We start from the raw sequence: 25,505 nt of genomic DNA on the forward strand, positions 1-25,505 counted from the left end.
TTTACATTTTTCAGTGACAGCAAGTAAAAGCAGATCTGTCCTATGAATATGATGGAACTCCAGACAACTGCCTGCTATCTATTTACATTGTGAAATATTCATTAAAAATCAACTGTTAAGGGACCCATCTTGATAAACGCTAGACAACAGATGAAACCAAAAGAACTTCACAGCCCCCTGCCTTGCTGAATGGGGCCATCAGTAATTTTTAAGTAGTCATTTGTTACATTTTAATGTAACAGTTTAATCCAACTAATTTATAATCACAATGAATTAAGACAAAACATCAAACTACAGCCTCTTTGCCTGAGAGTAATCTAAACTGAAAAGCACATGACAAAAAGATAGATTGATGGTCAGTGCAAAGTAATTCCCTCAAGATTAATATATTTTACCAAGTTCATGTTTCTAGTCATAATTATATTCCAAGAATCCATTGACTGATGCTAGATGAGAAAGACTCCTTAAGAACAGCTGCTTGCTTTCTAGAAAAAACTGCATTTGTTTGCAATACAGAGGGGACAGCTGACAAGAAAAACCAAACATATCACCACACTGTTACCACTATACTGACTATGCAAATAAAACCATAAAACTTCCTTGAAACATTCTCAAATACATTTTACAAAGACATGTTTTTATCATGACCAGACTTTAAAAAGCATGAAAAAGCAAAAAGATGAAGTCCAATGAATCCAAACTCCACACAAAAGCAGGGCAGATCCTGAGTCAGATGAGATGACCCAGGGGCTTGCCCAGCCGGCAGTGGAGCATGGGGTAGAGCCCCAGGCCTGCAACCAGCAGCTAGCAGGTTCTGCACCCTCCCATGCCCTGCTACATGCAGGAGCCAGAGGAGGCGAGGCAAGGGCACATAAGAGGTTGGGAGATTTCTGAAACGGGGTGGGCTTTCAACAGTTCAAAAAACACCTCCTTGAGTCCCATCCTCTATACAGTTGAGCTAAAGTTTGCTCTTGGATGTCTTGATTTTGGTTTTTTTTTGAAAACATGACACACAGAAAATCAGGAGTCATCCTTACACCATTAAACTCAGTGTTGTTCATCACTTTTCCAGCATTAAATAACTTAAAACATCATTAAACCTGATCAACTGAACTGCCCAGTGTTATTTCTAGGAGCTGTTCATGAAACCACAGTGTGAGTCGTGTGATTGCACCCATGGTCACTCGTTAAGTACAACCCAGATCTGTGCTTTTCCAATCTGAACAATCCCTTTAGTTCTGCTCTCTGACCTTCTTTCAGTCCTGTTTACCTGGTTTTGAAGTCTTAGATCTTTATTTTGCCCAGAACCTTTGAGCTATAGTTTTCCTCTGTCAGTTATCCATTTCCTTGCCAGCTCCTACCCAAGTCTCACTCCTCCTACACCCCCATTCAGCCACTGTACACTGAAAAACAAACGTTAAATATCTGATTCAACAGACAAATGAACCTCTGGATGCAGCTGTCAGTATTATGGAAAATGCAGAAGTATTGTAAGTTGCAAGCATTCTGTATACACATATGCTGTCAGGTTTACTTTTGCATTTTTTTTTCTGCTAGGTATTTATCTAACTTCATTTTATGAGAATAAGAATTATGCCCATTTTTCCTTCATCAGTTGCCTATATGCTTGGATATCACTTATTTATACAACACCACGTTTACATATATTTTGAGGCAGGCCCAGGAAGACCTTAAATATACCAATATAACACACAGTCAATGCAACACAAGTTGTTTACACTCCCAATAATACAGCAACATTTTAATGTTAGCAGCGAAAATCTTTCAAAACTAGATTAGTAGAGGAGCAATAAAACAAAAAGCTAAGGCAGGGTACTGGCTGAAATCCAATCTCTTCCCTATTGGAGCCAGAACTTTTATCAACTGATCATAACAGTGACCACAGAGAAGCCTTCTCCATCTCTGTTGCTTAAGCTTTCTGGAATCATTTCTTCCCAGAAAAGGAATTTTTAGCTCAAACTTCAAATTCCTCCATGTAACCACTTTTTTTTTTTTTTTTTTTTTTTTTTTTTTTTTTTTTTTTTTTTTTTTCATTTACTGATACGATTTAATCACGGTACTTTCCTAACATAAAAGACTACCAGTAGGATTCAGAGTCCTACATTTGCAAAGGCTGCCAAACAGAATACATGTGAAGAAATAACTCAGTACCCCTTTCCTTATCTGCACATATTTAGAGCAGCTTCCCCACAATTACTGTGGGATGTCATCAGAAGGGCATGAGAGAGTGGAACTATGGCTTGACAAGAAAGAGGTCACCCTGTTCTCCAGTTCTTCCTTCCTCATTCCACACTCTGTGTTAAACCAGAAAAGCAAAAGCAGAGAGAGGAACGGCGATACAGAGCTACCAGAGATACAGCTCTCATGCAATTACAGAAATGTGCAAAAAGGAAAAATTATTTCAAGAGTCTTTTGCTTTTGCTTGATCTGGAAGCCGTCCCTCCTCTGCACAGACTCTGGCATGACAGCCCCTCTCAAGAAAAAAATCCGTAACTTTTTCTGCCCAGGTGTTACTTCCCAAACCAAATACCTAAGACACAGCCTGTCCCAGTTACTTCTCAATCCAACACAGAACATTACCACACTATGGTAGTGCTGCTCTGTGCTGTCTCCTGGACAGCAAGAGTAGTCCACTGTAACAAAATTATATCCAAAGATGGCTTACAGATAATTAGTTTGGTTTTTTATCCTCTCACACTTTCTGTCAGTGAAATGCCTCCCCAAGTTTGTAAATACAAGATTTTATCACCTCACTTCTGAAAGATGCAAGTAAGGTTTGGAAAGTATCCGTTTTTCCCTCTGCTATTCATAGCCAAGAGATCTGAGCAGGGAAGCGCTTGCTCGGCCATGACGCTGGCCCATCCCAAGCTGTTAGACATCGGTATGGGCAGCAGCCGCTGACTTGTCAGCAATCAAACCAAAGGGAAATTCCTCAAGATTTTGTGCTCTGGTTTTAGCAGGCAACAACTGCTGCCTCGTGTGGGCATATGGGCCCCTGACCCCATGGAAAAATTGTGTACATTTCTGCACAGCTACTAATACCACTTTGTCTCTATCAGGGTTTAAATTTGGCTCTGGGAGGCCAGAGGTGTTTTCTGGGACCTGCAGCATACAAAGGAGAAGTTCTATGGATGCTTCTGAAGATTGCTTTGCTGGCTCTTATTTCAGAAAACAAAATTCAAAGACACAGATGATTCCCCCAAATTTTATGCTGCTTCTGAATTTGGAGGTAGCTGGAATCAGCATGTCCATTCCCTCTTCTGAACACTCAAGAAGTTTACCCAAGAAGGAATTACACTCTTCTACATCCAGGTCAGTAGTTCATAAATTGTAAAACATCTGAACCACTAAAAGCTTGATAAAACTGAATTATCACTGAGAAAAATAAGACTCTGTCCTCTTTAACTACTTTGCTAAATTAACAGAACTGTAGACTTACATTTCTTGCACTGATTTAATACTCTGCTCTTGAAAAACAAAACCTCAGGTTTTTTGACGGTTTTTTGATTGTTTCCATCCCTGACTGGGATTCAGAGGTTGACAGAAGCTCTCAAGGGAACAGGCTTCCCACAATAACACCCCTCCTTGACTATTAGAGTTTTCAGAATGTTTTACTTAATCCCTGGACTTAGCAGCATCCCCCTGGACTATGCCCTGCATCCCACTGTACCACACCCTGCATTTGTCAATACAATTCATTTGCTCTGGTCTAAATCCACAGGCAGCATCAGTTGTGTTTAAATGGCCTCAATGTGAATTGGTTATCATAGCATCCCAGAAAAATATTATCCCTCATAGTCACCAATAACTCAGATTGGCAGAGGTCAAGGCTCGGTGTGTTAGAACAGTAGCCAGCCATGGAGGTCCACCAATAGCTTCTTCCTTTTTTATTATCAGAGGAAATTCACAGTGTAAATAATCTTCTCTCATCACAAGAAAACAAAGCACCAAGATAACTTTCAAACAGATCATCTCCTGTTTGACTTCTTAAAGAGCACCTGTCAATGTGGCATCTGAGTGCCACTCCACAACATATTAAGCATCATAGTCAGTAGCTATAATGGAAGACAACACCCCTCTACTTCTGTCTTCATCCTTGCATGGAAGAATGTGTGAGCCCATTCAAATACCTGGCTTCAAAGGAATTGACTATTTCCTTAACGTACTACTGGTTTTTCTGCTGTACATTCGGGTATTGTCAGCAAACACTGCATTAAGCCACAGCTGTTAAGCTACAGTACTCCCCTGCCTCAAAGACAATGCAGCATACAAAGCTCAGGCCAGTTATTTAAGCTATTCTGTTTTATAACACAGTGTAAATTTTTGATACCCGCATTAATACATATAATATATATGGCTGTAAAAATGTCAACCAACTTTTATGGCTTTCCTCTTCATATGAATATTCAGTCATCCATTTGTCCCTAGATCCACTTCAATCCTGAAAAAGAAAATATTAAATCATTTAATTTGTGTATTTTCTGAGAAGTTCAATAATTTCTCAAGTATGTTGTGTATGTAAATACAAAAAAATCTAACCACAGACGTCTATTCCATAGTAAAACAGAGCTCAGAAGAACAGTGATTTTATAAGCACTTAAAACAAAAATGGATTAATATGACAAAAAGGTATATTGGAGAAAGCCTTATGTTTCCTCTTAACTAATGATTTTAGTCAAAGGTCTGTGTTTTTAACTTCTGAGCTGCTATTTCAGCTCACTAAATCCCAACTGCTTTAATTAGTCTTCTGAGCCCACTATGTACCAGTACCCTGCGTTTGTACAGGTAAACTTTCCAGCAGCTACAGAGGGCAAGCATTCTTTAACCATATTTAAAACTGTATTTCCCAGAAATACTATGCATAATTCCAACAGTGACACATTAAAAAACTGTCCAAGACCACCACAAAATCTGAATATATATTTCTTGCAGTGTTTCCTATAGATACATGATCAGTTTAGTTATGAGGGCCACAGAGAACAGAGGGCTGCAGCATCCCTCCTGTGAGAGGGGCTGAAAGAGTTAGGGTTGCTCAGCCTGGAGAAGAGAAGGCTCTGGAGAGACCTTACAGCACCTTCCAGTACCTAAAGGGCTACAAGAGAGCTGGAGAAGAACTTTTTAAATGGGCATATACCATAAGACAATGTTTCAAACGAAATGAGGAGAGATATAGATTAGATGTTAGAAATAAATTCTTTACTGTGAGGGTGGCAAGGCATTGGCACAGGTTGTCCAGCGAAGCTGTGGATGTTCTATCCCTAAAAGTGTTCAAGGACAGGTTGGATGAGGTTTTGAGCAACCTGACCTAGGGGGTGGCAACCCTGTCCATTACAGGGAGGTTGGAACTAGATGAACATTAAGTTCCTTCCAACTCAAAACATCCTAAGATTCTATGTTAATCTGTAAAACAAAAAAAGCATACAGAGATTCAAATATTGTGTTTTGTGAGGCTCCTTCAGGTTTAAAAAAATAAACAAACCCAGCAGTCCAACTTTTTAGAAAAGCCTTGGGGGAGAAAAAAATCTTCAGATGTTCGAAATTTAAATAATAGACAGGATGTCTTAAACCCCTTGACAAAATATGTGCATGTATCTGGAAGCAAATGCTACTTACATATGTCTCTCTTAATAATGGAAATGGTGTGAATTCAAGAATCTAAATCTGCTGTCAGAATTACTATAAACAATCTGCTGTTATTTTTCTGTCATTCAAAATAAGGTCATCCTTCAAGTACCAGTAGAGCATCACCTACCTGATTTTAAACCACATTCCAGTATTTCATTACTGCTGTATATATGACAACATGACAGGTTTCCAAATACCACACAAACTTCTACAGTGAAAAGAAGACAAGAAGCTTCCTTAAGAAAATAGAAATAGTCCATTCATATAGTGTGTTATTGTCATACCAACTGAACATCACACACTTGTATTTTATTCCTAAGAAAATATTAAGTTTAATAGAAGAAAGTAAGTTTCAAATATTTGTATGAATTATAAAAAGCTGCAAAGTCACCACAAACACTGACCTAACTGAATACAACAGACCATAAGCATGCTAACTGTTGCAGACCATTTGTCTTCTCTTGTGCATCTTGTAGACTCTCTTTCCCTTTTGTTATTTCATCTACCTTGGCATTATTTGGATTACTTCAAAATTTCATGTAGCAGATCCCTTTTTTTTTTTCCTTTTAAAACTGCACACTTGAAGAACCACCTTTAAGTTTATAACTGCTCTTTCTTCTGTGCTCTTGTCCAAAAATGGGACAACTGGACCACATTTTCCATATCCAGGACTCACACGATGTGGTCACCTAACCTGTACAGGAAATTACTTAGTCATTTCCTTTTTTTAAATTAAATGCAATGTATCCAAAAGCTTCACGGAGTCTCCATGAGAGAAGACAGAGTTTGACCTGTAATTGTTTCCAGTTCTCCAGGTTTTCTCATCATTACTCCTCTCTACATGCACACAGACGCACATGTTCCTACAACACAACTTTGCTTCAAGTTACACACCAACGCTGCAGTCCTATTATGTTACGGTGGCTATGGTGACACAGCAAACACGGGTCTGTGTTTTAGACAGAACAAACCTCTATCCAACCAGCCAGAGCTGCAGCTGTGCTTTTGCGTTATTAAATCATGTCCAAGGGTCCTCCTCAAGGAAAAGCGACTTCTTTAGCAATGACAAGTCACTGGGTTTGCTTATTAATGCTCTTTGGGTCAGCACAATTAACAAGCATTAAATTGCCCACATCCTTGCACCACTGGGTGTTCTCCTCTATGGAAGAGCTTCTATTTTAGGCTGCTTTTGAGAAGATTAAGAGCAAACTCTTTTCCCCTGAAAATGACATTTAACTAGTAACTTTGCAAATGTTTGCCCCGATTTTGAAAAGTGCTGAAAAGCTGTGACTTCATATGAAAGCACTTCAAAATGCATATGAAAAAAGGGCCCATCCATTCTGCCACACGTGTCACTGCCATGAAACCCGCTATGGACTTTGGTTTTCAGTCCCTTGCAGTGAAATGTTACTTTCTACTATCAGGAATATAAAATCAGACATTGAAGTCCAAGTAGAAACATCTTCCACTTGCACCAAGCAGGTTTCATAGTAGAAGAAAATCTACCCAATGAGACAGCTGCACAGTATTTCCAATTTGAAACCTTTAACGCTAAAAAGGCTCTGCAAATACAGAGTGAAAGCACAAACCATAATCTTCAACCAAAATAATGAAATTTAAGCAGCAAACACAGAATTATGTCCTCTTCTACCCAAAGCCTAACTTTCACCTTAAAACAGTGTTTTAGGACCCCAGGAGTTTATGAATGCCACCAAACATTAGATTACTTTTTCTACAGCAAGAAGAAACCAAATACATTTGGTTGGCAACACCTAGTCCATTTTGAAAACCTGTCTTGATCAGATGAGATGCCCTGGTAGTGCCACCCCAACCAGCAGAAACACTTACTGGTGGAGCTGAGCAAGACTCCTGGACCACATTAATGAGCATGAGAAGAGTTTCAGGACAATCATGCTGAGTGTATTATTTCAGGAAAGACAGAAGTCCCTATGGATGCAGAGGTAGCCATATCTCTACAAATAGAACACTTTTGAACATATAAACCCATGTTAGTTCATTAGCTCACAAGTCCACACTGGTATCACTTTTACTTATCTTTTGCATACTGATAATTTTAAAGGAAACTCACATTAATACATTAACAAATTACTCCTTGTGCTATTTTTACTCTTATAATTCAGATAGGTATGGGAATGTACATTTGGAAAATACCAACTAATTTGCAAAGTTAAGTCATTTGCTGAATCAGGATTTACTAACTTTTCCCGCTACAAAACAAACTCCTTATTTGGACATAGTGGAGCTAGTCACCTTCTTACATCATCTGTTTTATTTTCAAAGTATGCACTTTTCTTCTTTAAAGCCCTTAGATCTGTATTTTGACTTGTGCAACCCCTTTCAAGGGCCCTGAGTCACACCAAACTTCCCCAAAACCAGCACGACTTCTCCCAAACTCATCAAGACCACCCTTGCCATCAGGTAAGGCAGGATCACTGAAAGTTCAGTTTCAGCACTACTCAGAGATGAACACAGGTTATCCTCAACCCAGTGTTAAGGATAACTACCCTTGTAGTAACAGTAGTCACACACTTGTCCTTTTTCCCTACGTTTCTGACTCTTGCAGGGACATTCATACACTTCATAAAGTGACATTTTGCACAAGCTACACATAAAATATACATTAACCACAAGATACAAATCCACAGCAGTCCTTGACACTTAAAACTGACACAGGATAGGAGATGCTGGCATACAGTCCAGCACTGTATTGAGCAAATCCCAAAGTCTTCCTCAGCTGCAATTCAAGTGTCTCCCTTTCTGGACCTGGGTCTGGTCCCCAGGATATTTTTAAACTGAGTGCTGCACCACTGTAACTGAAACCAGCCAATACGCTTTGCCACAAAGCTTTGCAAAAAAAAAAAAAAAAAAAGTGAAATTCCAATACAAGGCACTGTCCCACCAGCAGTCACTACAAGCTGCAAGACAAATCCCAGAGTACAGTCTAAAAGTCATTCAGTTTAGGTTAAGTGTAACTGCAGACCTCACAAGACCAAAGGATCACTTGCTATGCATCCTAACAACTGCAGTCATAAGGGTTATTCTGTCTCCAGCTGAAGTTTTTGCTAATTTTTGATTGCAACTACTGTTCAAACAAGGACTTTAATATGCCAGCCCCCACACCAACATCTTTGCTGCTCTGCTGAAACATCTTAACAAAAATATCTAAAGTTGCTCAAAATATTTCTGAAAATTACCTTAATGTTTCAACTTCTGGTTTTCAGATACTTTAATAAAAGTAAAGAGAAGCAGGATGTAGAGAGTGGGATGCTTGTTGCTAGGTGATACCTAGCTCTCTTGAACTCCTAAAGACTGAAATATTTATCCAGACTCCCACAAAGAATGACATCTAGCAGAGAGAAGAGACACACACATGTACTAAAGTACAGCAGGATTCAAAGTAAGAAGCAGCAACTCTGCCACTTGTTTGGTCCCTAGGGCACCTGAGAGGACTGCCGTCTGGGATGGGGATGATACAGCTCCTCCTAAACATATGCCCCAGTTTTCCCTAAGACTACATGGAGCGATGCCTCCAATACATTAATGCCAAACCAGAAAGACGTCAATGCCATTGGAATCATGGTAGCACAAGTAAATACATCCTTGGCTATCTGACTATAAAGCAGTGTTGTTTTCCTGATGTTTGGGGTACTTTTCCCCAAATCACTACACTCTGACAACAGGTTTCCATTGAAAAAAAGCATGCAGTTGGCCAAATGTGGATGAACAATTAATCAACTAAACACACTAAACCTTCCTGCCATGTTCCTCCTGCTCCTCACTTTAAAAGGTTTATAATAAACGTTCAACAAGTGCTTACACAGCCCTTCAGTAGAGGCTTAGAGGAATAAACATTATTCTTTACAGGGTCTTTTATTTGACATTAATGAATTATTCTGAACTGAACAGCTTCAAGGGTAAATCCCAGACCTTCTGAGTCTTCAAGATGAATTCCAAGAACAATTTCATCTCCCTAGAACTTACATGTCTGGTTTGACAACTATTAAAGTTTCAGAGAAAGACAATGTCTTTCAGTAATACTTAAAAAGCCTTGCTACTGCATCAATGTACACAAATGAAATTAGAAAGTGTATGTGCACAGTGATAATATCTTAAACATAAAATGGGACTTAGTTAAACTCTGGAGAAGTAATGGAATCCTCAAATGACTGGATTTAGGTAATAATCAGTGGCCAATCTAGAAGAGTGCAATAAATTGCAGGGAACAGAGAAAAACACAGCCAAATACTACTCCTTGACTTCTTACTCTAAAAGCAGTGAACTTCGACACTCAGTTTTTTGAAAGGATAGCTCTGAAACCTTGATACTCCCTTCACAATTCTAGCTTAAACAGAATGACATTGTTTTTCATTAGATCCAAATGAAACCAATAGTGATAAACACAATCACCCATCACTTTGGGCAGCTTCTCTGACATACGGAAATGCTCATGTTACAGTGCAGGACAAGGTCTGTCAGTTCACCACCTCACCCTCACACACAGTTCAAACTCTGTTAGACGAAAATTTTATTTACCAGACTGTGCACAATGTCTAAAGACTTCACGAGCCTTTTCTTGTTACAAAAATTATAGGTTTTATTTTTATATATACATACACACACACACTTGTACGCATATATTATTATAAAAGTATGCACATGCACATGTTTGGTCACAAATTTTTGATGGGTTTTTTTTGGTAAATAAAGTTTGGTAAAGACGTATTTAAAATAATATTTTAATATTTAAAAGTGGTTATTCCTAATTCAGACTGGGATTATGTATGTTCTGTTTGTACATTCTGTTTGGACTTCATATGAAACAAATGTGATTAGGTGTACTAAAAATGAAGTTAAACTTTAAATGAAAAGGAAGGTAAACCACAGGAAAACTGCTTGTGCCTCAAGGACGATAAGAGGGAAGAGACCTGCTAGTGATTATTCTATATCTCTGCAATGGGGGAAGGGATAAAGATCAACCTCTCCAGCAGGACAGTTCCATCAAGACTAGACTGACACAATAGATGCTGCACAGGAAAGATCCTAACTTTATAGGTTTCTTACTCTTATTTTGCCCTGCTAATACAGATTAGCATTACCAGATATCATCACCCATTGTCCCACTTCTGGCTTAATGCTTTTACTCAAACTAGGTTTATGCTCAGTCCAGAATCAAGCCAGCTTTACTTGAGGTACAAGCAGCAGTATTTCATCTCTCTCTTCAAAGTTGCAATATAATCTTCTATATTCTAACTCATTTCAAAAATAAAACAGGGATTTTCTTTACCTTCTGTTAGGATGCTGCTGAATCCCAGAGACCACGAGAAGAATAAATAAGCCTCACACTTGTATGCACTTATAAATGAAATGATCAGATCATATGAACCAGTTTACTTAGAAATATAATTTCTGTGTGGACCATGTCTCTGATGTTTCTCAATGTGATGGCAACCTCCTGATTACCTGATGTGAGGGAGGGTGGATGAACCCCTAAAGCCTCATGCTACAAGTCCAGAGGGATGAGGACAACTTCACTGCACACCTGTGTCAAAATCTGCGCTTCGGTCAAGCCAGCTGTAGTGAGCAGAGCAAGTGGTGGTTTAGCCTGCAAGTCTGAAACACATGGAAGTCTGAAACAGATTAATACTGCCTCAGATGGCAAATGTACTACCCTTACATGACTCAAAATTTTTTAAAGTTTATCCTCACAGTTGACTTCAGAGGGAACATCAAGACAACTGAAAAATCAGAGCAGGAAAAAAAATAATGTAGCACTATGTAGTAGCTTATATAAACCCTGGCATGTCTTCCCTTTTTACACTGTGCAAGATGTTGTAAAAGAAGTTACAAAACGGCAGTAACCACCATCCCACCACAGACAGAATACTGTGCAGCTCTCCACCAGTGTCAAGCACTCTGAGCCAACTTTCACAGCAAAGACACTTAAAGAATAAGCAAAAACAGAGAAGTTGTGCCTATTAAAATTCCTTTAAATGAGGGAATAAAATTGTTCCCACAAGCAGCAGAAGAAAGGTGAACAAGCTTCAAATGTATACATCACCAGAAGGAGGTTGTAAAATCAGTGTTCATGTTGCTGAGGCCTGCATAGGCAGCAAGAGCCAACACCTCAACCCACAAAGTCCCAGCCTGGAGATGGCCACCACTTCAGAAGTGCCCACATACTCAACTTCTACCTCACTGTGTCAATAAATGCAAGGTAAGTTAGCAAAAACCCAAACTGCCTAAACAAATCTATTGTGATCCTCCAAAGCAGAGGTGGCAATAGTTATGAGTTATTGACCTCTCTAACGACAGCCACAGCATCTAAGGACAGACTTCCACAATTTACCCTAAAGTTGAAAAAAAAGAGCAAAGAAAACCAAGCAAATGCTATTCCAAGTCGCAATACACACTGAAGAAACCCAACTTCCAGGCTCAGTTATGCTTGTAAGAAATAAAGCTATAAGCTGAATGCATCCTGCTCTATATAGCAGAAAATATTCAGGCCTATTCCTGCCTTTGCACAACAAATTCCAACACTGCATTTTTGACAACGTGAGCCTCTTCTTTTGCTTTCCATTAAAAATATATCAATAAAATGCTTTTTCAAGAAACCAGCATGGTATCTACAGCATTGTAGCTATCCATCTATCTATGTGCCTGCGTAGTTACATAATCAGGCTCTAAATGAGGGGCACTACATGACACCAGTGATGCTATTAATCAATTTAAGCAGCCTATTTGGCTGGCATCCTACAAATGTGGGTGATGAGTGTCTATTTTAATAGGAAAGTACACTCTCTAAAATTGATCAATTGACCACAAGTGTTTCAATTAATAATTTTTAATGTCTTTTCTCCTAGCCTGCCCTTCCTTAAAAGTGCATACTGGCATTATTACTAATAATCATCTGTCAGCGTATTGGAGGCAAAAGGTTCAGAAAAGAGAGAAATCCCAAAATCTGTCAATACAACATTCCCATCAGGTGCTGACCATCCTGAAACAGCTTCACTACCAGATTCAACAGCTACAAATCTTTTTGTAGCAATTTGAAATCCAGAGAAAATCAGTGAAGCATACTCATGTTCTTGATGCCTTCAGAAGGAATGAGGAGAATAAAATTTGTCTTTATACTGTTCCTAGAGAATTTCCACTGTAAACTCTCCATCTCATCTTTTCAAGCTTCCCAATGCATGGTAAAGCTCAGAAAAAGCCATCATTAATCTTAGGAAATGGTACACGTGTCTGGAGATCCACCCAATACATACCTGGTCATATTCCATCAGCCTCCCTAGGCCTCATCATTTTCCTCCTTGTTCCAACAGCCCTCACATTTTGACAGGACACCTGATGCTCTGATTGTTTTCCTGTCCTTGCTTAGACAGAAATATATTTGCTTCTCCCCTTTGGAGAAGGGGATGGTTGGGAAATAATTTCATGCATTATTCCAGGGGGACATTAATCTGCAAATTTGACTATATACTTAAGTCCAAAATCCAGAAGTAGCCTGATTTCCAAAGGTAATTTGTACTTTCCAGTCTCCTGCTGAGATGACTGCAGCAGCCTGCAGGACTCACCATCTGCATGCAGCAAGCCAGTGACATTTCATTCTGCAGACCAGCACGGGCAAACAACCCCCTTAATCGCGGCTTGGCAATTGTTCACATTCACAGCCCAGAAACCATAACCTAAAGAGCAACTTTAGCAGATAAAGTTCTTGGCAAGTGGCAGGTTCATCTCACCTACTGACAGACACTTCCACCTGTGCTAGCTGCCCTTCATGGCTCTGCAGCTAAAGGACAGAAAGGGGCAGTGTAAAGGCCTGAGTCACTGTCACTGCAGCCAGTCCAGCAACTGCTTTTGCCCAAAAATCATTTTAAATAAAACAGTACTCAGTTGTCTGCAAAGTGAAGGGTACTGTTAGTTTTAAGAGCTTTGGTTTTTTAAACCAGTCTTGGATTCCTTTGTTTTCCTGATCAAACACTCTAAATTTTAAGACTTAAGAAGAGACCATTTCAATGGAACCAGGAGGACTTGGAAAAGCATCCCATTTTTATAAGAGCTTAGAGGGAAAAAAGGAAAAATAGAAAAGTAACTTGACCTGGCTAAATACTACTGTCAAGCAGGAACTGATGACACCAGCCATGCTAAGTTTCCTGTACACCAAAGCTCATCAGCAGTATAGGCATCATCATAAAAAAAATTATTACAAAAATCAAAAACTGACAATGGTAAGGAAGTCACATTGCCTGATTTAGTAAATGAGAGATAAAAACACTGCAATGAAAAAATCCTGTATTTTATGGGGAAACACACAATTGTTAAGACCAAGTTTTTCACAAACTTGACCAGACTGCTGATCCCATACTCTGTCACCCCAGTGAAACAAATCAACTTCAAGTTTATGCTCCCAATATTCTCACTCTCATAGCAGAAAGTGGACCCTCAATACTCCAGATGTAACAAAAACAATGTGATGATATGGCTGCTGTTTAGAATTAAGCATGCCTTCTACCCAAGACCCCCAAAAAACTGTCCCTTCCTAACCTACATGATCCATAACCCCCACAAACTATCCCGACTCAGAACACCATGAACAACTTGACTCACCATTTCCCTGAGGATTAAATTCAACAACTCCTTGACAATCAAAGTTTTTGTTTTTCTACCAGTTCCCTTTGATTACTTTTTTGACTTGCAGGTAACACCTGATAGGATACATGACTTCAAACGCTTAAAGCAGTTCAACTGGCAGTAGGAGACACATTAGCTGAAGATGCATTGGGGCTATACCCATCCTCAGCTTATTGCCAGGAATACACCTATCTGGTATTTTGCAATTATGAGGAAGCTACTAAATTAGATCAACTACTGAAAAATATTTCTGTAATTTGATTATATAAGAGATAGCCAACAGAACTTCTACTATTCTACCAAATAGCTGCCCATCATCTACTATCAGTATCTTGGAGTTTGCCATGCCTTTTCTACCAACTACACCCTTTGGTGACACAGTTTCTTCTTTCCATGTTACTCTAACACAGAAACATCGCAGTTGTTCATCTCAAGGATCCTCCCGTCTTTCTCAGATTCAAGAACCGTTTAGCCACCCTTGAGACACAGGGTCCTTGCCCAGGAGGGAAATGCTCCCCTCCCAACCACTGGACATCCCTCTTCATCTTCCCTTGCTTCCAGGACATGCTTCTGCAACACAAATCCAGCTGCCTCTGTGCACACCCCATCATCAGTGCCATAACTGGCACCTTCACAGCCCACACTTCAGCGGTGTGAGCCTGCTAACCAGACCACCTTGCTCTCATCCCATGGAGTGAGCAGTCTCTTGTTCCACTGCCTGACATTCAGTAGCTTCAAAAGAGTTTAAAATTACAATCTAAAACAAGGTGATGTAGAATTTGCGAGCCCAACACTCCTCTGTGGCTTGTCCCACCTACCCTCCTCACTACTCTTACCACAGCTCTCCCTTCACCCTCTTCCCTGAGCTTCAGTCTTGGGCAGACCACTCATCCAGTGGCACTAATCCAACAACCCTCTCAGTATCACTGAAAGTGGCTTTATTCCCACTAAAAAGCCAAATCCTGATTCCATCCTGCCGTATAATCCATTACTATGAAATATTTGAAGGTTGGGTTTCTTTTTTAATACAAAAGCTAATTATTTCTAAGTTGTGCTCCTGATTATTCATTAGGTACAAATATTCCCTGTTCTCCACCTTCTGAGTTTTCAATATCCTGAATTCACTGCTAGCAGTAGAGAGGCCGGTGCTACCTACTCCAAGACACCATGAAACACAACCTGTCTCACACAATGCTCTCTACTGGAAAGGTTTTGTTACCAAAGACAAAGCAATTATGAGAGCATCACCACAGGAGCAAACTTCAGTTAATAAAATCACCAGACACAATCGAACTACTGACAGCAGTCCAGAAGCAAACAGCAGATTTTGCTGCATGTTGGAATATTAAGACATTCTGAAAACAGTTTTATTAAAAGCAGAGGTAGCTGCAACAGTCTTTGTAATAAACAAGGAATACTGCAAGCAACTTACACTCCCACAAGTGGCAAGTGTCATCATCCTAATGATAACCCCTACCGAGTTGCATCCTGTAGAGTTATCACAATTAAGATTCTGTTAAAATACCCATTACAAATATCTATTTTTAATTAACTGTAATTCAGACTTATAATATGAAGCAGGTTGTAACTTGATGATTTTCATAAGACAATGAATTAAAAATTAGAAAAACAAAATAAAGATTAGCCTCTTGGGGGGAGGGGAAAGGAAATCAAACCAATTTCAATATATATGAGTAAAAGTAATATAAGTCAATAAAAATAAAAATCATAAATTCTGGTTACACAAACCAAGTTTTATAGATAATAAAAAGTAAACCATTGAAAATAAGACTCCTCTAAGTGTGCATTTACAGTTTAAAAAGAACAGAACAAAAATCAGTGTTTCAGGCCTGAAGTTTATATGGGAAAAAATATGGAGGTGAAAACAATGTCTGCTCTATACTCTACTAGACCCTTCGCAGCTTAGCTTAAAAAAATAAAAAGGAAAAAGGTAAATTAAAAAATGCATGTAGATATTTCTACAAACCCACACAGGGAATGCAGACAAGCATTAAAACCCAAAGTGCTCCCAACAGGGCCATATTCAGCACAGGCAGATTTACAGACTTATTCCTCATTGGCCCATCAGGCCATGGTCCCAAACCAAAGGCTTACAGCTGGGGAGGGCTAACAGGGTTTCTTACATTTAAGGGCCATTTTCACCAGCTCCATCACTTTTAGTCTTAATCCCATTTGTGCATTAGTCGGTATTTGGCTTTTCCAACCTGATACACGGAGAAAGCCCACTTTTCTCATGTTTCTTTCCTTTATCAACCGACCAAGTGACAACAACATGAGATCAGTCCAGTGACCCATCCTCCCATCTGCTTCCACGTCCTGCTATGCACAGCAGGCATGTTAAAATACAAGTGTCAAGCAGGCAACAAATCTCGACCATCCCCTAATCTTAAGGGCACCAAATATGGTTAAGTCATCCTCTTTTATGGAAAAAAAAAAAAATCTCACGGACTGGGGCCAGCAGTTTAAAGGGCTTTGACAAGAGGAGAAGGATTAGAACAAGCCAGCACCATTTCAAACTGAAAAGCAAAGAGGTCTGACTTCCTAATAAGCAAATTCATCCAAAAGCCACAAGCTTAACTGGAAACATCTTAACCTGCAGTATGTCAGCAAATACAAGTAAGCTCTTTCAAAGATGTACTGAAAGAAATAATGCCGTATTTTCTTTATTGCTGTTTCTCTTATTTGCATTTGAAAAGAGCCCACAAGGAAACACTCTAATGAATGAATTCAGGAGGAACATATTACCTAAATACGCACATTTGTATTAATAGCCAGGGATGACATTCACAAACATCTTCCTACTATCCTGTAAATGCCCTCAAAACAAGCATCTCTACACTGTATCGGGGATACCGAAGTTTCATAGAAGCTGCTCTTGTGAAGCTTCCTGAAGGCCAGCATGCCAGAAAGGGCAACCGCAGCACCTGCTCTCTCTAATGTGCTTTTCCATACCCTGCACCCAGTGCACTCAGACTATCACTGTTTCTGGACTCCAGAAAGAGAAGGAGAATAAATTCTCAAGACAGAAAACTTAGTAGATAGTCATAACATGCCTTCTCTTGAGGAGGGCAACAAGAACAAGACACAGCTGTGTCGAGTTCTATTGCTCCAGGATTCAGCTTCCTGTCCAAGTCATCTCCTCCCCTTCCATCTCCCAAGCTAGACCAAGACAAAACACCCCTTGCACAGAAGTGAGGGGCATCTACACTATATTAAGCAAACATTAAGCTTCAAGCAGCTGGTGTGCATTAGCTTGAGCTGAAGCTGCCACCACTCTGGAGGCAAGACCCCACAAGACCATGGCATTTTCCAAGCTGTTCCCAAACTGAAAGAACTGAGCAGGAAGGGGTTGCATAGCTAGAACAGTATCTGACTTTTTCCTCCACTCCTGCCAGCAGTATGCCAGATCAGAATCCTCATCACCTGGCCCTCTGTTGCCACCTAAAGAGCCATCAATAGAAAATGCACACAAATTTTAAAAACTGGGATAGAGGAAACCTCAGAAGACCACCTAGTCTCTTCCTAGCAATTCACCCCACTGTGATTACCTCAAAAAAATCATTCCATTTTTATTATATCCATTACAGACAAGCTTCAGGAAAAGAATCACATGACCTGCAAAGAAAAACTGCATGTAGCACCAAGATTTCGTCCTGATTCATTCTAAAGACAGAACATTTGCTTTAGCATACCACTAGGGCCATAAATAGAACAATACTCAGGATAGGGAGCTGAGAGCTTGTCAGAGCTCTGATATTTACTTCAATTGCTCCTAAAGATGTCTACGAAGTAAATATTTTTCAATGCAAAATTAGGAACCCTCCCACAAAATATGACTAATTACATGTCTTCTAAGGATGTTTTCCAGATCAACTATCATAGATGATGTCTGCAAAATTATTTGAAGATGGAAAGCAATATGAACTTCTATGATAAAGTTTTAGCTGTCCTGAACAAGAGGGAATGTAAGAACAATGTGTTTTCATTCCTCAATATGAGATAATAGAGTACTCTTTTAAACTGAAAAAAAAAAAAAATGCATACACAATAGCAGTCATTCCTCCAGCTTCTTTAGAACTGACTTCATACAAAAGCTTTGTGATCCATGCTCCCCCAAAAACAACAGGAGTGACAAAAGGCAGTTCCTTCATGCAGAAGTCCATGTTCCCCTGGTTAAATTTATTTTCCAGAGAGTCAAAGCTATTGCTAACCCCAGTCAGATGAAGTTTCAAGATACCACTGAACTCTAATACTGGCACATCTAGGTCATTACAAAGTCTGTGGAGCTGATGATCTAATTAGTTGTGATCCCTAGTGAAATATGAGTCAGTACTTGGTCCATGTTTTGTTTTGTTTTTAATTTCAATGCATCTCAAGGTACAAAAAGACACAAATGTGTGAGCGTAAATCTACACGCAAGTCTGTATGTTAGCAATGAACAGTAGTGAATATGCTCAACACTGTTTTCATAACTACAATGAAGATCTTTTTAGTACAGTAAAAAAACACAAGAAGATTTAGACACTCTCAAGGTAACCACATGCAGAAGTTATATCTACAGACACTTCTGAATACCTCTGATCTCTTGGGATTTATTTATATCTGATAAGTCACACCCTGAGAGTCACCACAAATAACACCAGGATTTTTTTCTTATTGCATAACAAGACCTTACAAGCTAATTTATTTAATATTACTATAATTTGATCATACAATGTTAATATAGTTTGGGCTATACAGATATTTAGGTAAGTAATGATCAGACAGAATGATTCACTACTGTACTGTGGCATAGGGATGCACGGACTGAAAAGCGTATTAGTAAATCCATTATCGTAAGCTTTCACTGGTACAGACTAATTATGTAACTTTTAATTATCTTCTCTTACATGTTACAGTCACATGAGACAACAATGCTGTTAAAAGCAGTAACAAGCATCACATCACTTGTGAAAGACAAGGCCAGACTAACAGGAATGGAAAGGAATTAGCAAGAAGGGGGGGAAAATTACTCAAAAGCAGATGAGAAGTAGAGAAGGAAAACAAATATGTTTGCTGCAATTGACTCTGCTCTATCTGCATTTTCTCCACTCTTCAGAAATGGAAACATAGGTGTATTAATCATAGGGAAGACCACCAAGCTTACTACCACCACCTTCAAACCCTGGAGTGTAAAACTAGGGTTCTACACAGAATTTTTTAAAAAAGATTAAACAGATATGCAAAATATAACTAATGGGAAAATACAGTTTACATTTATTTTGCTTTGTTAATTTCTCTATGTAAGTCTAATATTTTTATGAGTTTTTTTCAGGGAAGTAGCAGATGAGCCCAGCAACTGACTGCTCTTTTGTGACTGTGCCCTCCTACTGCCTTTAAAACAGGTGTATCTGTAAATTTTTGTTTTCTTGCTCACACTCCAGTGCCCCAGTTTTGTCATTTTTAGCGATTCCTTCCTGTGTGAACAAGCCTGAGCCTAAGTGTTTTCTTTCACACGCCAACAGGAAACCCTGCCTCCAAAACTGCAAACAGGGTGCAGGGAGAGGTGCAAGGGAGAAGCACGGCCAAGACACAGATTTTCATGTAAAACCAGAAAAATGAGATCATAGATAAGCAGTCTGGAAGAGGAAGGGTTAAAATTGCTATTTAGAGCAAAGCAAAAAACCCGTTATGATTTATCACGTACACCAGATAAATTGTCTTTCGCCTCCAATTACTGGACTACACAGCACAGCTAGATCACTTGGCCTCATGATGTATTCACCAGCTTCTCCAAGTCCCACTAGCAGCCAATTTCTAGGTGCCAACACCGTACAACAGCTTCAATAAAACTGGTATGACAGGAGAACGTCACCCGCAAACTTGCTGAAACTAAATTTGAGAAGGCAGAGTACACTCTAGGAAGGGAAGCACTGCCATTCAAAGTGATCTCAGGAAGTTGGAGGAATGTTTTGTCAGGAACATTGTGAAATTCAGCAAAGGCAAATGGCAGGTCCTGCGCCTAGGGAAGAAGAACTCCAAGGACCAGTACATGCTGGGGGCCAACAAGCAACTTGGCAGAAAAGGAGTTGGGGTCCCAGTGGATGAAAACTTCACCATGAGCCAGAAATGGGCCTTCTTGGAAAAGAAGGCCAACAGCCTTACGGAATACATTAGGAAGAGCATCATCAGCAAGCTGAGGGAGATGATTCTTCCTCTCTGCTCTGGTGAGACGTCTGGAGTCCTGGGTCCAGTGTTGAGCTTTCCAGTACAAGAGAGACATGAACACAACAGCATCCAGGACAGGGATGCTGAAACACACGGTGGTACTTGAGGGCCAGCAAGAGAGCTGTAGGAGTTGGGGCTGTTGAGCCTCAGGAAAGAGAAGAATTGGTGAGGAACTCAGTGGTCCCTGCAACTACTTAATACTGCAAAGACAACAGAGGTGTCCAACTCCTCTCTGAAGCAGGCAGGAACACAACCCAAGGTAAAGGCCACAATTGCAGCAAGTGGAATTTTAATTAAGGAAATTAGAAAATGAAGTTTTTATGATAAAGGTTATCAAAAACTGCAACAGATTGACAAAAGGTCACTGAATCCTCATCCTTGGAGATATTCAAAACTTGAATACCCAAGGGTTGGAGCAACCTCAATGAACTTGGCCCTGCTTTGTGCAGGGACTGGATCAAATGGTCTACAGACACACCTTGCAACCTATGTCAGTCTGCCATTCAGAGGTTTTTTGCCTGTGTATATTAGGTTTCTCCAAGCATTAAGACTTTGACAATACAGTTCTTGAGAGTATAAAAATATTCCATCCCAGTGACACAAATTTTTAAGACCCAAAGTTCAGGGGAGCTTCACACAAGTTTTAGCATTCGTACAATTGGAATGAAAAAACCCCTTCAAATTCTGTTTTCCTTCTAAGCTGCTAAAAAGGAAATGCAATTTTTCTTCAGAACACCTAATCATAAATATACAGATAAGTGTCTGTGTAAAAATATATACTGTCCATTTATATGTATTTGCTAACATATCTTGAAGCCTCCAAATACTCATGGTTCTGAAGAAGTAAAAACGCAGGAGCTTCATATTTAAGTACTATACCACAGAAATACAAATCACATCGTTAATTCTCAGTGTTTATTGTTTATCTATCTCACTGACATTTCAGCTTTCCCATAATACAAACTGTATTTTAAATCAGTTCCTGTGCCATGGGTTTCCTATACTCGTGATGCCGACTAGTGTAACAAGAGCTATAACCACAGCTTGTACAGACAGCAGAAAAATGACAGAATGTTTTCAGCTGCATAAAGACCTGCATTACTTCAGTGCTAAATCACATGTCACCACTAGTACATACTATTAGACTACATCTAGGGGACTTCAGTAGCTCAAATCAACTGCTCTGTCAAAGACTGTAAACTTTCAAGATGTGAAAAGCAAAGTAATAATAATTCCACCAGTTTGGATTGTTTTCTTCTATGCACACATGATACGTTTATGTAAGCATGTATAATCCATCTGAGACATAAAATATACACCAAAAGGAAATTTAAAGTTTCAGATTTTTATGTACAGACAAAGACTACAAATCGCAGGCCGAAACAGAAGGAACAACAGATTTCTGTAGTTTCCCATCATCTGTGAAGAGAGCACCAGGACACATACATGATATTAATCACCCAGGACTCCACAGATTGCATCAGCAGAATTACATATGGAATCCACAACTATTATTATACTTTCATGCTAAAGTTAGGCTCCACACAGCACTGAGAGGACAAGTTCAGCTCCCTTTTCACTTCAAAAGTGGTACAGCCTCAGATGGTATTCTTTCTCCCTTCTAGAAAGATAGCTGTGTCCAGATTGTATGTCAATTCCAAAACACTTAATAACTCCAGATTAAAAGTGTGGTTTTCAGCAACATCAGTAATTTTTTTTTTTTCCCAGTGGTATAATATATATTGATTTCATATAGAAACAGCAAGAAGGAACACAAAACAGAGAATTCTGCTTGCATTTCAACCATAAATCATGAAGGTCACGCTTGGGTTCGGGTCGTGGGACAAACCTATCCTTGGGAAATATCTCAAAGAGAGCAAAGTAGCTCTGCCTTGATCCAGCTCACTACACGCACAGCACCTTTGGGCCTCTCTCCAGAGCAGCCACCGCCCCCAGCAACGAGTGCTCACCAGCACGGCTCTCCACGGATTACACCATCAGGTGCCCAAGGGCAAGCAACCATACCTTTCTCCCTGCGCCGCATCACACCAGGGGTAATCAGCATTCAGCATTTCTGTATAAGCAAGCAGCAACCAAGAAACTGGCAGCAGTACTCAGTGCAAAATAAAAAAATTAAAAAAAAAAAACCCAGAAAACAAAACAACAAACACCAGAGCTGACACTAAACATCCAACTTTCTGTCCCATAGCCATCTGTGCACTGCAACAGCAATTTCAAAGAGAAACGCCACATTTTTTACATGACCAAATCATATGGTAACAAAAATATACAGCCCTAGAGATAAAAGAGGAAAAACAACCCAAAAACCCTATACCACCAAGAAAGAAAAAAAACACAACTCAACCACAAAAGTAAAGAATCCTCTTTCTCAGAATAAAGTCACAAGTCTTAGCTGTTTTAACTCATATTCTCCAGGGGATGGATAGAAGGCAGGAAGATAAACACATGGTGCCTAAGACATTTTAAAAATCTGTTAATTGACACATTTACTGTCATACTACTATTCATGGAACACAAAGCCAGTTTCACCCTCATAGATTCTGAAGAGGAATTAAGTTAATTATTATATTGGTGAGTAATAAAAGTATTAAGGGAAGTATGGCAAACACAGTTTTACGTATAAGCTCTCACTGAAAAATCAGAGAAAAAAACCATTTATGACAATTACTACAACTTCATAAATGTAAACCAAGGCAGGGGGAAAAAACCCAAATTGGTCAGTTCTAATTTTTAGTATCAGAAATTTGTAACTAATCCTTCAAGATAATGTATCAGTAGTGCTACAGGTCTAGTGTTTCCTTCATCCGCACATACAAACACCGCCTTGATTGTGTGGGGTGCCAGACCAAGCACAAGGTAGTTTCCAACTCCAGTAACATTTTTCATGCTGTACCACCTTTGTCCTCCCCAGCCACAGCTTCCTCAGCTGTAAAACAGAGCAGCAACTCTACCAAAAGACAGTCATGCTCTTGGTGAGGGCACAATTCATCAAAACAGAGGGTCATATCTAAAAGCAATGCTGCCAACTAGCTCCTTCTTTCCCACCTTCACCCCACTCTCAGGTGACATCACTGACTCTTGGTTCACAAGAGGTTCCCCACCTCTGATGTTGAACTGAATGCTTTGGAGCACTAAGGTCACCAAATGGGCAAATCTACAATTGACTTTTAAAAATAATTAATTTTCAGCCAGATTAGTGAACTCTGCTTGCCCTGGGGCCAAATCACTGCTGGAACCAACACAGAGAAGGGAAGATGAGTAGCAGGAGAAGCACAGATGTAGACTGCTGCTTGCAGCACAGCAAGGTGAAGGGCTTGCTTAATCTCATCAAAACCAAAACGGGTGGACAAATCAGAGAACATGCAAGCTGCTGCTACTGCAGAACTGAAAAACTTCCCAGAACATTTTACATTCTTCATTAGTGGCATGAATTTTTAAAATTACGTAAGACAACACTTTAGATTGGTGTATCAAGATAGAGACATCAAGAATTCATCAGCAAGAGCTGGCAGAATGATGTTCTCTGGCTCTGTAATTTCATTTTTCCTGTAATTCTGAAATTGTCTCAGGACTCGTCGACTGTTGACAGAGATTTCTATCTATTTTCTCATTAAACTTCACTGGGTTCAATCTTTAATGGAATTGTACTCCCAAAACAGTAAGTAAAACAGAAAAAGAACTCTTAAAAAAAAATTATATGAAGGGGCCACAGGAGTATTTTTTATTTCTTAAAACACTCTCTTTACAGATATACTCAGAAGCAAACTGGATTAACCCACGAGTGCTATTTATCTGTCAGATACAACGCCAACAGGCACTTCAACAAAGACCAGACAATCAGAGACCCGGCAAAATATGTTGTGTTGACTTTCAGGATCCGGTTTCCATAAAACCGAATGTTCCAACCTATACATGCATGGCCTCTGGCAGCAGGCAGCACAGAAATTATATTTAAGTTACATTTTTATTTCCTGAGGAAAACAAAATAAAATTAGAATTAAACCTTCAAGATTTGCTCATTGTGCCAGCAAAAGAGAAGCAGTATTCTGGACCCAACTGCTAAGCCAATGGAGAGCACATACTCCTACATACATCTAGGAATAGCCTGGCATAGTCTCTACAGACAACACTGTCACTTTTTCTTTAAGAAAACTGATCCCTTCAAGGTAATTCAAAGCTACCTGTATTACTGAGCAACACCTTAACTCCATTCACATCCAGACCATTAGCTTCCTTTTCTGGACAATACATAATTTCCATTACATAGGGGACTTCCTTGCAGTACAGTACAACAGATCTTCTCCAGTCCTGTTAATTTGTTTTCTACAGGCAGACAGTAATTTATGCCTGACGCGAATATTTCTGCTGAGTTATCCTATGCTAAGTTTCTGCTCAGAACATGTTTTTACAGCTGAGAGTTATCAGTCCCTGAAGACAGGAATTCCAGCAGACATATTTAACTTGAGATGGTAAAAGAAATAGGGGGTTTCAGCTACTTGAAATTATCAAAAACTTTTGTGGTAACAATATAAAAGAAATGGACAGTTCAAGGTAAACCATTATCTACAATTGCTTCCATACATGTCCTATCTTCATGACTGCAAGCTGCAACATTTTTAAAGTACTTTCACTGATAGTGCTTATCTCAACCTTCACTTTAAAAGCTTTTTTCTTTCTTTTGTATGATTTCTTGCAATGAAGTATTCTTCAAACTACAGATCAAACTGCTTCATTTTGACTTTGTCCCAATGATTTTTCACCACCAGCTACCTATTCATAATCCCAACTACCTTCTAGTATCAGAATGACAAACAAAGAGATCCCATAAACTATGATGCTTAGAAGGCAAGGCTAAAGGAACTTCCTTTTGTGGAATTATTTGGCACCCACAAACAGACCTGAAGATCACATGGAGTACACAGCAGTGTCCACACATCCCCCACTGCAGCTCCAAGCTC

General features: G+C 39.4%; 1 protein-coding gene across 3 annotated transcripts in view; it reads right to left on the bottom strand.

Moving 5' to 3' along the window:
- The window catches only part of KLF12 (Kruppel like factor 12), a 228,749-nt gene that overhangs the window by 160,142 nt on the left and 43,102 nt on the right, over positions 1-25,505 (bottom strand). For all 3 annotated transcript variants that reach the window (XM_041471240.1, XM_041471239.1, XM_041471238.1), the window contains exon 2: positions 4,399-4,462. In XM_041471240.1, the coding sequence (XP_041327174.1) occupies positions 4,399-4,419 (21 nt within the window). In that variant the 5' untranslated portion in view covers positions 4,420-4,462. The remainder of the gene's footprint in view (positions 1-4,398; positions 4,463-25,505) is intronic.

Source organism: Pyrgilauda ruficollis, unplaced genomic scaffold (genome assembly GCF_017590135.1).
Source record: "Pyrgilauda ruficollis isolate IOZ18807 unplaced genomic scaffold, ASM1759013v1 scaffold26, whole genome shotgun sequence".
Lineage (NCBI taxonomy): Eukaryota > Metazoa > Chordata > Aves > Passeriformes > Passeridae > Pyrgilauda > Pyrgilauda ruficollis.